This window comes from Lepisma saccharinum, chromosome 4 (genome assembly GCF_977018435.1).
Source record: "Lepisma saccharinum chromosome 4, izLepSacc3.1, whole genome shotgun sequence".
Classification (NCBI taxonomy): Eukaryota; Metazoa; Arthropoda; class Insecta; order Zygentoma; family Lepismatidae; genus Lepisma; species Lepisma saccharinum.
The window spans coordinates 20889995-20904474 of record NC_139232.1 but is presented as its reverse complement, the minus strand read 5'-3'; the positions used below and the strand labels follow the sequence as shown (position 1 = coordinate 20904474).

Here is a 14480-nt window from a genome sequence, read left to right as displayed (position 1 = left end):
GAGGACTAGACCCCAAAATCTCCCTGGACGCGCCACTAAGACAACTGTGGTTGAGCATGTAAATTTAATCACTACTAGTGATACTCTTCAGAATCTGAAGTTGTACAGAGGAAAATCTTTGTTTAGAATAGCCAAGAAATTTATTCTGGGTACCAATTTTTGTTTACCCAGGCGACAAACAAATGCTGGTTCACCAAAATCAAATTATTTTAATAATCGAGCGCATTTGTATCAAAATAAGGGTTACAACTAACAAATTTAGTACAGACTACAATTTTATCTTTGTGGTTACAACAAAGGTTAACCAAACGTATTTTTTTAAAAATGTAAACAAATCATTTTCTTCTGCATATGGTCTTTAAACAATTCTCGACCTCTGATAGTTTATAGTGCAGCTACATGTATGTGTGGGTATTGTGCACATTGGTGCTCAATTCAGGATACCACCAAACACCTTACCAAAAATACCTTTAATCATAGAAGACAAATGTTTGCGATCGTCTTTATTGCCTGAGCTGAAAGAGGCTTTCACCAAAGTGCTCTCTTTAGCTTCACAACAAATCCAAAAATGCATCCATCCACAAATTGACACAATGCAGGATCTTTTAGCGTCGAAGCTATCAATAACCGGAAACTGGATTCTCGGATACGAGTTTTCTTATTTCGATGACATGACATCGAAATCTCTTTTCATGATGTTGGTGAAACAGGAGGAAAAGCTTACCTCTGTTATCAATGCACAAACACATGCAATATTAACTGAAACAATGCGTAATGCGCAAGGGGAATCCCCAAAGGAAATGGGGAATCCCCACTGCATGTGAGCGGAAACTCGCGCAAAATGGAGAAAGACGACGAGGGAACATGCTGTTACAGGACGGTCGAAAAGTGACACATGGAGGGAGTCCCCAGAGGAGCGCATGAAGTGCGACAAATGGAACATGCTTGGACAGTGACTGTCGCGCATCCCAGACGGTACGCAAAACGGAGTGATGGATGTACACGTGCATGCTACGTGGAACGCAACGTGCAATTACAATTGCGATATGAACCACTACGTGCCCCCTCGCACCGGGAATTCGTTGAACCCAGGACCTCGGGAGGACAAGGTCAGCCGGAAGTCGGCTCTCTGAGGAGCAGCACCAAATACGTATCCACGTGCCCCACGAATGCTGGGACACGTTCGTATTGTTCTGTACTACATTACTGCAGAGCGTGTAGAGGTATCCCATGCGAGTCCGACGTTAGTCATTAACGTTCTCACGTGAAGGACATGGAACGGGAGCGACCAACCCGTACTTACTGACGTTCCTTCCCGTTCGTAGCCTCTGTGATGCATGAAGGTGTGCGCTGACGTCATACTAGGAGTCACTCGCTATCCCTGGTCGAAGTTGACCCTTGCGCCCTCTGGGTATTGCAAGACTGTATGGAGAGAGCGCTGGACGTGACACGTTGGTTGAGTACGTACACACGACGTATCTTCTGGGAACATTACGACTTTGTGGGTGTGTGTGGACGTGAAAACTCCCACGATGGTGCAATACAGTTTCGAGGAGTATGCAGACATGATGCTCATTTACGGGGAAGCGAGATGCAATGGAAGGGCTGCCCGTGCGATGTACCAGGAACGTTTCCCGGAACGTGTGACGCCATCACACACCATATTCGAAAAAGTGAACCGTCGTCTTCGTGAATCTGGAACATTTGTTGTGAGTAGAGTGGACACAGGTGCCCCAAGGACGTGGCGCACGCCTGCGGTGGAGGAGGCAATTCTTCATGCTGTGCACGAAGACCCTGGTACGAGTACCCGAATCGTAGCGCGGGATGTTGGTGTATCTCAGTCTGTAGTGTGGAATGTCCTTCATGATCAACAACTGCACCCATATCACCCCCAGAAGGTGCACGCCATGGGTCCCACAGATTTTGAACCACGTGTTCGCTTCTGCACATGGTTTGTGCGTCGTTGCGTGAATACGGCTCAGTTTCCACAGTTGGTGCTCTTCACGGATGAAGCGAAATTCACCAGAGAGGGTGTTTTTAATTCCCGCAACAGCCATGTGTGGGATGAAGAGAACCCATTCGCAACGAAAGCTCGTGGGTTCCAGCAGCGAATGGGCATCAACGTCTGGGCAGGAATACTGGCCGGTCGTTTAATTGGCCCATACGTACTTCCCACCAATCTCACAGGTCGTACTTATCTGATTTTTCTCCAAGAGACATTGCCCGAGATGTTGGAAAATGTGCCATTTGCCACTAGGCAAAACATGTGGTTCCAGCATGATGGGGCGCCACCCCACTTTGCACGGGACGTACGGGACCATCTGACCCACAGATATGACAGGCAATAGATAGGGCGTGCCGGGCCCGTGCCGTGGCCCCCACGATCTCCCGACTTAACGCCCCTGGACTTTTTTTCTATGGGGGCGCATGAGGAGTCTCATTTATGAAACCCCCATCGAGTCTGAGCATGACCTGGTTGCTAGGATTGTGGCAGCAGCGGACTTCATTCGAGAGAATCCACTGGTCTTCAATCGTCTGTATGAGAACATTCTTCGAAGGTACAATGTGTGCATCGATGTTGGTGGTCGTCATATTGAGCCCCTGTTGTGAGTTTCCGTTCTGCACACGCCAAAGGATGTTTTCATACTGTCCTTCGCAGTGCTTACGTGCTGCATTCCGAGTTCATCGTCGTTCCTTCATACCATCGGTAATGAACAGAAACATCAAGCAGCAATGATTCAAGATTTAGCACAAGTTGCCTATTTTTCAGGACAAAGGGTCAATATCTGTGTTACTGATTTTTATCTGTTTGTGCTACTCTCTGTTTTCCTTCCGCCAAAGTGATACTGTACATTCCAATGTGAAACCCTTCATACGTACGTGCCAATTTCTTTCCTTTTTTTTTTTTTTTTTGTGGCTGTGCCTTTTAGGGAGGTGTCCCTGCATTCGTGGGGCACGTGGATATTTGGTGCTGCTCCTCAAAGAGCCGACTTACGGCTGACCTTGTACTCCCGAGGTCCTGGGTTCAACGAATTTCCGGTGCGAGGGGGCACGTAGTGGTTCATATCGCAATTGTAATTGCACGTTGCGTTCCACGTAGCATGCACGTGTACATCCATCACTCCGTTTTGCGTACCGTCTGAGATGCGCGACAGTCACTGTCCAAGCATGTTCCATTTGTCGCACTTCATGCGCTCCTCTGGGGACTCCCTCCATGTGTCACTTTTCGACCGTCCTGTGACAGCATGTTCCCTCGTCGTCTTTCTCCATTTTGCGCGAGTTTCCGCTCACATGCAGTGGGGATTCCCCATTTCCTTTGGGGATTCCCCTTGCGCATTACGAAAAGCGCCGCAATTTCAACGCCCTGATATTGTTTGGATATGACTTCCTCCACTTCCGCCAGAGCCGATCTTCGTATCTTTCGTGGTTCAGACGTTATTGCTCTTTGAAAGAGGTGTGAACCGATTTTCTCACGGCTCTGGCAGCCACACGGTGCCGTTTTCGTAATTTTGCCACATGGCACTTTCGGCTTGTTTTTCCTTCTAGATTCACCCCCCTAAGTTTGTAATGGGAGTTCGAAATCACCCTGTATAGCGTAAAATGTAACTAATGTTATTTACAGGTATTTAAAAGTATAAGTACAGTATACAAATTATAAAGTAATATCCTTTACAAATTCACTATAATATAAATTTAACAACAATTTATGAACAACATTTTTAGCTCCACCTCAAGGAGCAAAAATAAATAAATTGAACGGAGTTGGGAGTGTCACTATTCATCTTAGGTACCCGGAAAACTATTGATTCCACACTAATATCGGTCGTTTTTTATTATGTTTACATGTCACCCACTTCCCAGCCCACCCCTAGGGGTGCCACGGTTGTCTTGGAGTTGAACGGCATTGGAATGTCACTATTCATTTTGGCGACCACGAAAACTATTGACTACACTCTAATATCGATCATTTTGCATGTCAACCCTTTCCCACCCCCTCCCCCAGGGGTGCTTGTGGTGTCTTGGAATTGAACGGCATTGGGAGTGTCACTATTCACCTTAGCGACCCCGAAAACTATTGACTCCAAAATAATATTGGTCGTTTTCGATTGTTTTTACATGTCGCCCCTTTCCCATCCCGACCCCTATGGGTGCTAGGGGTGTCTTACCCCGACAGTATTTCTTTCCACATTCTAAGTCATATGTGTAACATCGTGAATGTCACCAATTAGCTTAGCGACTCCAAAAACTATGGATTCGACATAAATCTTGGTAATTTTTGTCATTTTAATTTTCACCCCCTCTCACCCCCATCCCGATAGGTGATGAACTTGAAGTGTAACAGCGTTACGTGTGTCACTATTCATCTTAGAGACACTGAAGACTATAGATTCCCCTATAATATAGGTCGATTTCGATTTTTTTTACATGTCACTCCCTCGCCCCACCCCTAGGGGTGCCAGGGGTTTCTTACCCCCACACAGTATTTCTTTCGAGATTGCAAGTGATACGTGTTCCAAGTTTGGTTGAAATCGCTCTAGGCGTTCGAGAGTTATGCTGGAACAAACATACACACATACACACATACACACATACACACATACATCCATTTGTATACCGGGTGGTCCATTTATAATGATAGTATGGAATATCGCATGCAGAATGCATCCAGTCGAAAAATTGCACAGAAAAAATGTTTGATGCTACTGAGGGGGTAAGTCAATGCCGCAAAAATTTTGTCGCCACCAGCCATCCCTTAGGGGGATGGGGGTAAATTATGAAATTTCAAATGGAACACCTTCATTCGTTTTACATATTTGGATTCCGTGTTGAAAAATAAGTGTTTTTTGTTCTAAAACTTTTGTAAAAAATTGCACCCTTCGAACATTTATAAACATTTAGTAGTTTCAGTTTCATTTTGTTCCCTTTATGTAATAACAGTTTTGGTTTCCGTTGAGAACATTGCAAAAACGAATTTTATTCAAAAAATGTGTGCAAAGAATTCGGCAAAAGAAAATTGTTTGCAATTTATGTTTTTGTGTAACAATAAATAATATTAATTTGTTCCAACTCTTTGGTTTCAAGGAACAATTTCATATGAACAACAAAATTAAGTATGTTACTACAAATTAGTTATGATTTGAGGTACACAAATAAATGTTTAAAGGAGCAAATGTTCAAAATGATGACCGTTCTCTTCAATGCAATTCAAAACACGGTGTATGAAGCTCCACACGGTTCGTCCCACAATGTCAGGAGTGATAGAGGCACAAGCATCAATAATTCGTTGCCGCATGTTTTCTGGCGTTGTTGGAACAATTCTTTGAAGACAGGGTTTTGTAGACACACCCAAGGTCATCCTGTTCCGCTGCGGAAAGATATGCAGGAAGCATTCCATTCGCTTGGCATACATCATTTGTGCGTAAGCTTTCGTTCAAGTTGCATTGAGGTTGTGGCTGTGTGCATGTTTCTGTGGGCAGTCAAGGTGAACCAGAAAATCAAGAAACCTGCCAATTGTGAAGTATGTGATGATGTGTATGTCACGTCGTTTCCCTTTGTAAAAAATTGACTGTTTTGTTTTCTTAATGACCTTTCCGTTTGTTCCAATTCTTATTGTTATTAATCTTAGTCGCTGTGATGTACGTAGATTTCTTTAATGTTCAATCCAATCACTAATAATGTCAAGATAGAGACTAACATTTATGTACATTTCTTGTATGTTCGGTTATCAGGGAAATTACGATGGTGTTATTTTCTTTTTAGGAGATTCCAGCGTGATGATTGGAATAGTGGGGCTTGTGAATTGTCATGCGCTGTTATTTATTTTGAATTACCTATGGATTTGAAGGGATAAGGCTTTGAATATTTCAAAGACGTTCAACACCATGCTTCCGCTATGTTAGTGAAAACATGACTTTGTGTTTTATTAAATCTACGAATTATCTGAAATGTGATTACCCGTACCATATTTGTGTTGGAGTGAAATAATGTAAATGTCTCTCCTGTATCTTGGCAGGGTACTAATGATTTAGTAGTATTAAGTTTGTCGAATTGAGAAGTAGGTTTGTAAAATGGTGCGTCTGTCAATACAAGCAAAAGTTGATATCATTCTGCTTTACGGTGAAACACATCAAAATGTTGAAGCTACAAGAACTTTGTACAGCAATCGATTCCAGGACCGAGATACTCCAGCCATTGCAACCTTCTACCGCATAGTGAAACAATTCACGGAAACTGGCACTATTCATCCAAAATCTAATACCAGGAGGAAAACTGTTACAAATGAAGAGGCTGCAATTAATGTTTTAAGTGCTTTTGCTTACAATCCCCACATCAGCACAAGGCAAATTTACCTATGTTCTGGGATTTCTAATACCTGTACTCTGCGAATTCTGATAAGTTTCAAGTTCCATCCGTACCGTATGTCTTTGCACCAGGACTTCATGGCGAAGATTCAAAATGGTTTAAATTTGTGTAATTCGGCGCTGCAACAGATGCAAATGACTGAACAATTATTTTCATCGGTATTTTTCTCTGACGAATCGTCATTCACCAACCATGGTCATATCAACAGACACAATATGCATTATTGATCTGTTGAAAATCCGCATTGGATTCGAGAAGTTGAACACCAAATACCTTGGAGTGTAAATGTTTGGTGCGGAATAATTGGAAGCCAAGTGATTGGACCATATTTCATTGAAGGCACATTATATGGACAAAAGTACACAGAGTTTGTGGTAAATATTCTGCCAGGGCTGTTAGAAGAATTGCCACCACCAGCGCTGCAACATGTGGTATCAACATGATGGTTGTCCAACTCACTACTCCATTCAGTCTCGAGCCATGTTGGACACAAAGTTTCCTGGTCGATGGATAGGACGTCAAGGACCGGTTCTTGGCCAGCTCGTTCACCCGATCTCACGTCGCCTGATTTCTGCCTTTGGGGACTACTTAAAGAAAAGTTCTACCACTAAGTTCCAACAACGCCAGAAAACATGCGGCAACGAATTATTGATGCTTGTGCCTCTATCACTCCTGACATTGTGGGACGAACCGTGTGGAGCTTCATACACCGTGTTTTGAAATGCATTGAAGAGAACGGTCATCATTTTGAACATTTGCTCCTTTAAACATTTATTTGTGTACCTCAAATCATAACTAATTTGTAGTAACATACTTAATTTTGTTGTTCATATGAAATTGTTCCTTGAAACCAAAGAGTTGGAACAAATTAATATTATTTATTGTTACACAAAAACATAAATTGCAAACAATTTTCTTTTGCCGAATTCTTTGCACACATTTTTTGAATAAAATTCGTTTTTGCAATGTTCTCAACGGAAACCAAAACTGTTATTACATAAAGGGAACAAAATGAAACTGAAACTACTAAATGTTTATAAATGTTCGAAGGGTGCAATTTTTTACAAAAGTTTTAGAACAAAAAACACTTATTTTTCAACACGGAATCCAAATATGTAAAACGAATGAAGGTGTTCCATTTGAAATTTCATAATTTACCCCCATCCCCCTAAGGGATGGCTGGTGGCGACAAAATTTTTGCGGCATTGACTTACCCCCTCAGTAGCATCAAACATTTTTTCTGTGCAATTTTTCGACTGGATGCATTCTGCATGCGATATTCCATACTATCATTATAAATGGACTACCTGGTATATTAGATTATCGTTCTTTGTTTAAGAAGAAACCAGAGGTTGTAATTTTTACACTACAACACGTGTTTGGTGGGTTTGTTAACCTCTTTCTAGGACTTTTCATCTGTTTTGTTGTATTTCTCTTCGAGTTGCTTCTTGTATGGATCAAAGGGAAATGAGATCCAATCATCACTCTATCACAATTTCTATTCTTGTCTTTATTTATGTTGTGTATTATTTAATTTAAAGATAGCATAGCATGAAACTTAGGTGACACAGATCGTTTTTATATGAGTTGAAAATTGGAGATTCTCGAAGGTACATACATGTAACAACTAATAGAAAAACTGAATATGCTGACCAAGGCAGAAATTTATTTTATTATAAAACATAAACTAAACGTACGAGAGATAAATGTGATATTTAAACACATGAGAGAAACAGGACATGGCATAGAGTGGGATGAGGTTAAGCGGATAGGAAGGGAGAAGAGAATACTAGTGAAAAAATGGAAGGAGTCCAAGGAAGTAGAGAAGAAAGGTGAAGAAGACACAATGCACTGGAATGGGGAACTGAAGTTAAACAAAGAATGAGAAAGATGGTGTTAGATAGAGTGGCAAGAACCAGAGAGAAAGGGGAGAGAAGAAATAACAAGAATGAAGGAAATAGAGCGTGAGATAAAGAGTCCAACCACATTCTCTTTCAGGTGAAAATACCGTTGACAAGGGAAAGTCACCTGCTAGATTGTTCCAGAACTACTTTCTAATAGTCTGGAGGGGAGTATTTTTGTGTATATATATCGTCCTTTTGTGTACCTTGTTACATTTGTACTTGGTACAGAGTCTGAAAAAGACCTTGCTAGGTTGAAACGTTACGTTTAGTTTATGTTTTATAATAAAATAAATATCTGCCTTGGTCAGCATAGTGAGTTTTTCATATCATGGAAACAAGGCTTAATGGTGTTATAACTAATAGAACTTTCCTTGTGAACAGAGATTTCTATTTATTCATGACAAAACTATGCACTTTATTGTTCGTCAATCGCTTGGTGTTATTAGCTAGATCATTACACTTGCTTAATTTCTCTAATATATTCCTTATATATAGCGTCGTTCATATACGGTTTTTTCTTTTTTGTGAAGTAATTCTTAGCAATGTGATTAATTCGGGGTATGTTCTCCGTATAAAAAGAGCACGGATTTTGATGACATTTTTGGTCATTTCTCTCGTTTTACGTCTTTTCCTAGCCATTTTTGTGTAATTGCAAAAAACTCGTAATTACGTTCATTACGTTTCACTCCCTCATTTGTAGCCAGGAATTGAAATGTATCTCTTTGATGTCGGTAACAATCAAAACAAGAATTCTATCACCACGCTATTGTAGGAACAAAGCAAAGAAACATGCCGCTCGACATTACCTACTGCAATAATTCTGAATAAGGTAAGAGTTTTACATATTTTCAACCCGAAAATTCACATACACCTTCTAATTTCAGTTCTAACGTTACAGAGACGGCCCCCCTTGGTAATGTGGCTAGCATATCTCGCTACGACTACAGGAGGCCGGGGTTCGAATCCTGGTCTGGGCGTGGATATTTGTGAATGTCCATTCATGAATTCCATCGTATCGTCACTCATCCCCATCTTTGCGAATTAGCCAAAAGTGGCACACGAAGTAAAATAAAGCAAATCAATCTAAAGTCACTGAAGTAAAAACTGGGCCGCACTGTCATACCTTGAAATAAAGACAAATTTTAAAGTCATTTCATTGATATTTTTAGGTCATCGTAATCCCGGCCCTCCTTATAAATAACTAGGTTTGAGGTTGATGCACGTGATGCAAGGAATGGCCATTCGGGGTTGAGTTGCAAGAATGCGAATTCCTAAGACTGCATAGAACCCGGAATCTCTTGAACACAAAGCGAGGACATTACCACTTCACCATCGGCAGCCCAAATAACTACTAAATGAATGGTGACAGTTGTTTTTCGATTATTATTTCATGCGGAGTCTCAGGGACTCTTTCCAAAAATCTTATTCCAACTTTTGAAAATACACATGGCTTTTCCGTATATACAGGGTGTTACTAAAGTTCGTTTCCAACACTGAGGAGGTGATTCTATAAGTGAAAATAAACACAAAAGTTCATGTGACGAAATGCCGAAAACGGCACCCATTCGGAGTTATTGAAGTGGGAAAAAGTGCGAAAATTATGTTTACAAGGAAATATTGGCACAACGGCCAAACATATGACCGCGGCGATGGGCGTTCCACAAAGAAATGCGGCATGTTCTATTCAAGAAAGGACATGGCAGACAAGTTGATGCGCAAGGGATTCCCCAAAGGAAGCGAATGGGTCTGTTGAAGTCATGGGGGTAGGGAAGGGTTTAGCGAGATGTGTTATCCACGGAAAGTGGTACGTGGAGACTGCCAACAAGGAAGAAAGCGAATATCCGTAGTGGACATCACCATTACGTACAAAAACAAAGATGGTGGTGGTGGTGCCCTAGATTGCATATGTGTCAACATGTTCACTGTGTGCAGAGTAGAGGTGCCGAGGGAACTACATCACAAACGATTTTCAAACTGTCTGCCATTAACTTCCACGCAGAAATGACAACGCCAAATCAACGGTTGTCTAGTGCGACCAAACAACACCGCCGTGTCTGCTATCGTCGCTGCTGCGACATTAATGCGTGTTGAATGGCATTCAATTCGCACATGTAAGGAAGCAACCGAAGCACTGAATGGCCATTCATCTTCAAAAGTTCGTTCACACGAAACATCTTATTTGGCGGTTTGTACTTTTTGATCAGTTGGAATAATTCAAATTTTTTCATGCTTTCTGAAAATGGCATTTCGTTTAGTCTTGACATGCCGAATATTTAGTCGGAGGCTTATTCACCTGTATGTTGTGGTAGGAGGTGTAATCTAATAAACAAACACTTGTCCTCGGGAGGGCTGGCAGAAATTTTTTCCTCACCCATTTCTCAAAGTTAACGGAATTCATCTGTCCATGATAATCTCCGGTTGCCATCCTGACCTAAATATCAAGTTTACTACATTGATGAAGCCGTGCCTTGAACCAGCATAAACTAAAATTAACCTATTAGAGGAACTGGTGTTGGTTGACACTCCATGTACTGAGTCACTTTTCCAGCATTTCCCAAAGGTAAGATTGTCGTCAACCCATGACTCATTAATATATACTATCACACGATTCTCCTATCTGAAATTTTTAATTGCTCATAGATATTTGGCACGCCAATGAACAATATTTGGACCTTCTATGAGAATATTTCTATTGCTTCTGCATTTTTCCAACTGAAACCCATATCATGAAGCAGACGACGTAAACTATATACTTTCCACGGAAAATATTTTTTTTCACGAATGGCTGAAAGAAGTTTTGGTGTCGTTGGTATTGTATTTTTCACAAGGTAAAATTATTGTATTATATCTCTGATGACCCTTCGATCGAATTCATCGCAATGGAATCTGTATTGTTCGGCTCGACGTCGTTTCTTACCCGGTGTAGACAGTGACGTCTCGCCCACTTCATGGGCATCTCTCCTTAATTTTGATACACTTCGCACAGATACGCCCGTGTAATTAGACACACACAAATTTGGTTGTTGTAGCAAGTACTTCAGTTTTCCTTCTTTGGCCTCTTCATCACACTGCTGTTTCACGTGTCTTATTATCTCCCTAGCTTCACTGTGAATTGTCTGTCACATTCTTCGCAAAGAAGACATACTCGCACTGAAACAGTGGAACAAGAGCACTGAAGTTAGCAAGACACACTCACACAGACCCACCTCACACTGAAAGTCCAGATTCCATTATCAGGTTCTCACCCTTTCCTACAGTAACTTCTACATGTCTGGCAACACTGAAGAATTAAACACCAAGTCGAAGCTCTCCTCCCCACACTTCCTTCCCGTTCACCCCAAACCTCACCGCACACTCGCAGTCTTCTCAGCTCCGACCTGTAGATATACAATTGAAAGTAATATTTTGGTTAAAATTATGGTTTATCATTTTTTGATGCGACAATTTGGTTACATGATCAGAAAAATACTACATATTCCCTCCCCACTTTTAGCAACAAACCACGGGTTATCATGGAGCATGTCAAGATATTTTGAATTATGATTTAATTACAATTTTATATGACTCGAGTGTTTAGTATTTAACTATTCTTGTCTTCACAATTTGCGTTTTGTAACTAAAAAGTTAGTATGGAGGGAATTGGTGCTCAAATGCACTAAATTCGACGTAATTGTCTCTTAAAATGTTCATGGTAAACGACAACAATTGCCTTTCAAAACATTCTCTATATATTTAGTCTGAAGACACATACTAATAAATGTATAAGCAATAATAGGTTATAGACTAGAAAATTGGCAACGTCGTAAATATTGAGTGACATACTGCAACGATTTTGCATAAACATGAAACATTATTAATGTGATAAGCTTACGACTAACGTAATGACTAAAATGTTCTTCTAGAGATTAACTTAGACTAGTTTTTGTTATCATAGTGTTAATAGACTAATGTTGACATGAACAATACTCTTTCTACAGTTTCACAAGATACAACTTGTCCTGGTAGAATTGTTTTGTATGGCTGGCTATCACAGTTGGTTTCAAAGTCAAAGGACGTAATGAACGAGTTTCTTGTTATAATTGATCCCTTGGAATGTACGGTCCCGTATTCTAATTCCGGTAAAAGTGCCAAAATTTCGATGTTGATTCAGCACCAACAATAATATGGCAGCTTACTTAAAAAGAAAAGTAGATGATTGTGGTCTAGAAAGCCAGTAGACGAGATGGGACTCGAAGCACTGATCAGACATTACTCAATAAAAAACTGCTTGATAGAGTTGTCGCGTCACGGAATTTACAGTATATACAAGGTGAGTCTGTATGTAAGTTCGTAACTGGCTAATAGTTTCGATATGAATACCAATTGCAAAAAAACTATAAATATCACTTCATGGAAATGAATGGGACAAGTCGAAAGATGGTATTTTGAAAGTATGTGATGCCCCAGTAGGGAATACTGATGATAATACCTTGATAAAGTGGATCCAGTTATAGCTATTCCGTTTGATGCGTCTCTCATTTCTAAGCTATTATATTAGGAAATGCCTTTCGGTTTGCTTCACTATTTTATAATGGGTAGCACCAAAATCTAATTAACGGTATCAACAAATCCCTAACTTCGTCATACTATTATTTTCAAAGAGAAGAACCTCACCGGTTCGGTAGTGGCACGATCTTGCCACTGAAGTGCTCGACTTCCGACCTCGGAATGAGTGTTCTTTGCGTTAACCAGTAACCACACCGAATCAACCAATATGGCTTGCGGTTAATGTGTGGTGTGGGATAGTACATGACGGTCACGCTTCGGCACTTCTGCCTGTGGGTACATATAAATATCGACAACAGAACATCGCGACCAAAACATAGGCCCTGTCGCCCATGCTAATCACTCCATAAGACCCTTCCCTACCCCCATGACTTCAACAGACCCATTCGCTTCCTTTGGGGAATCCCTTGCTCATCAACTTCACACACCTGCCATGTGCTTTTTTAGAATAGAGCATGACGCATTTCTTAATGGAACACCCTTCGCCGCGGTGATATTGTTGGCCGTTGTGCCACTATTTCCTTGTAAACATAATTTTCGAACTTTTTCCCACTTCAATAAATCCGAATGAGTGCCTTTTTCGGCATTTTGTCACATGAACTTCTGTGTTTATTTTCACATGTAGAATCACCTCCTACGCGTTGGAAAGGAACTTTAGAAACACCCTGTATATTAGATTGAGACTCATATATTGTTGACGCCGTGAATTAAATTTTACACAGGAAAGAAAATTCCATAAAACTAGTGTCCAATGGATTTTACATTACTAGACGTTTTAAAATTTTTATAGTAACGATTATTAATTGCAGTACAGCGCGGAATTTCAGTAGTCGTTAATTTCGTCGCTGTAGTAATCGGAGATGAAAAGAACGCCATCTTGTTGACGAAAGTAAAGCATCCCGTTTCGTGAAAACTTTCATTTCGGGGCTAAACTTGCTCCAGTATACAATTTTAGTTATAACATTTAGACCAATTTGCGTCAGATGGTTAATATATTTTTAAAACATTTCATGCCGCTTTGTGCCTCTTTTCAAAGCATCATTTTCAGTACTGGAGGCCCGAAGTTGTATCTCCCCAACGTTTCCTAAATAGCCTATGGGCCTGGATGCAATGTAATTGTCTAACCTCTCTTGGCCTCAAACAACAGGGCTGACACTAGATGGCAGCCTCTTATATCAGTGGAAGAAAAAAGCGTGAGAATTAACATGCTTTTACTTTTGAACGTTAAAAATTACAGTTGAATGTGCTTCTACATATTGGTGCACATAGGAAAGTAATTATAATGATAAGGAAACTAGATATTCATTAGTTTAGTTCACATGCATTCAAATCTCAAGAAAGGGAAAGTGGTTTTTCGCTACTTCCACTCTCTCCACACAAGCTTGGAGAAGGGTAAGAGGGTGGCACTTTTCTTGGTCAAGCTGTACCTATTGAGTTCAGTAAATAGGCAGAAAAATCTAACTCTAAATTTTGGACAAGAAAACAGAACCTTGGGTTGCATCAAGAAATTGTTATTTAGCTTCGACCTAAGCATTACAACGGTTGAAGTTGCTAATGTGGATTATGTCTGCGGTGAGCCGACCTCGTCGGAGGAGTGGTTAGCACAGCACGCTGCGACGCCAGTGGTCCCCGGTCCGAATCACAGCCTGTGCATGGATGCTCTTTGCG

General features: G+C 40.8%; 1 protein-coding gene across 1 annotated transcript; it reads left to right on the top strand.

Moving 5' to 3' along the window:
• The first annotated feature begins 1532 nt into the window (after positions 1-1532).
• On the top strand, positions 1533-2348 carry LOC145986862 (uncharacterized). The gene has a single exon (XM_083121333.1). It carries the CDS (start codon positions 1533-1535, stop codon positions 2346-2348), a length of 816 nt encoding a protein of 271 aa, XP_082977459.1.
• Positions 2349-14480: the final 12132 nt, after the last annotated feature.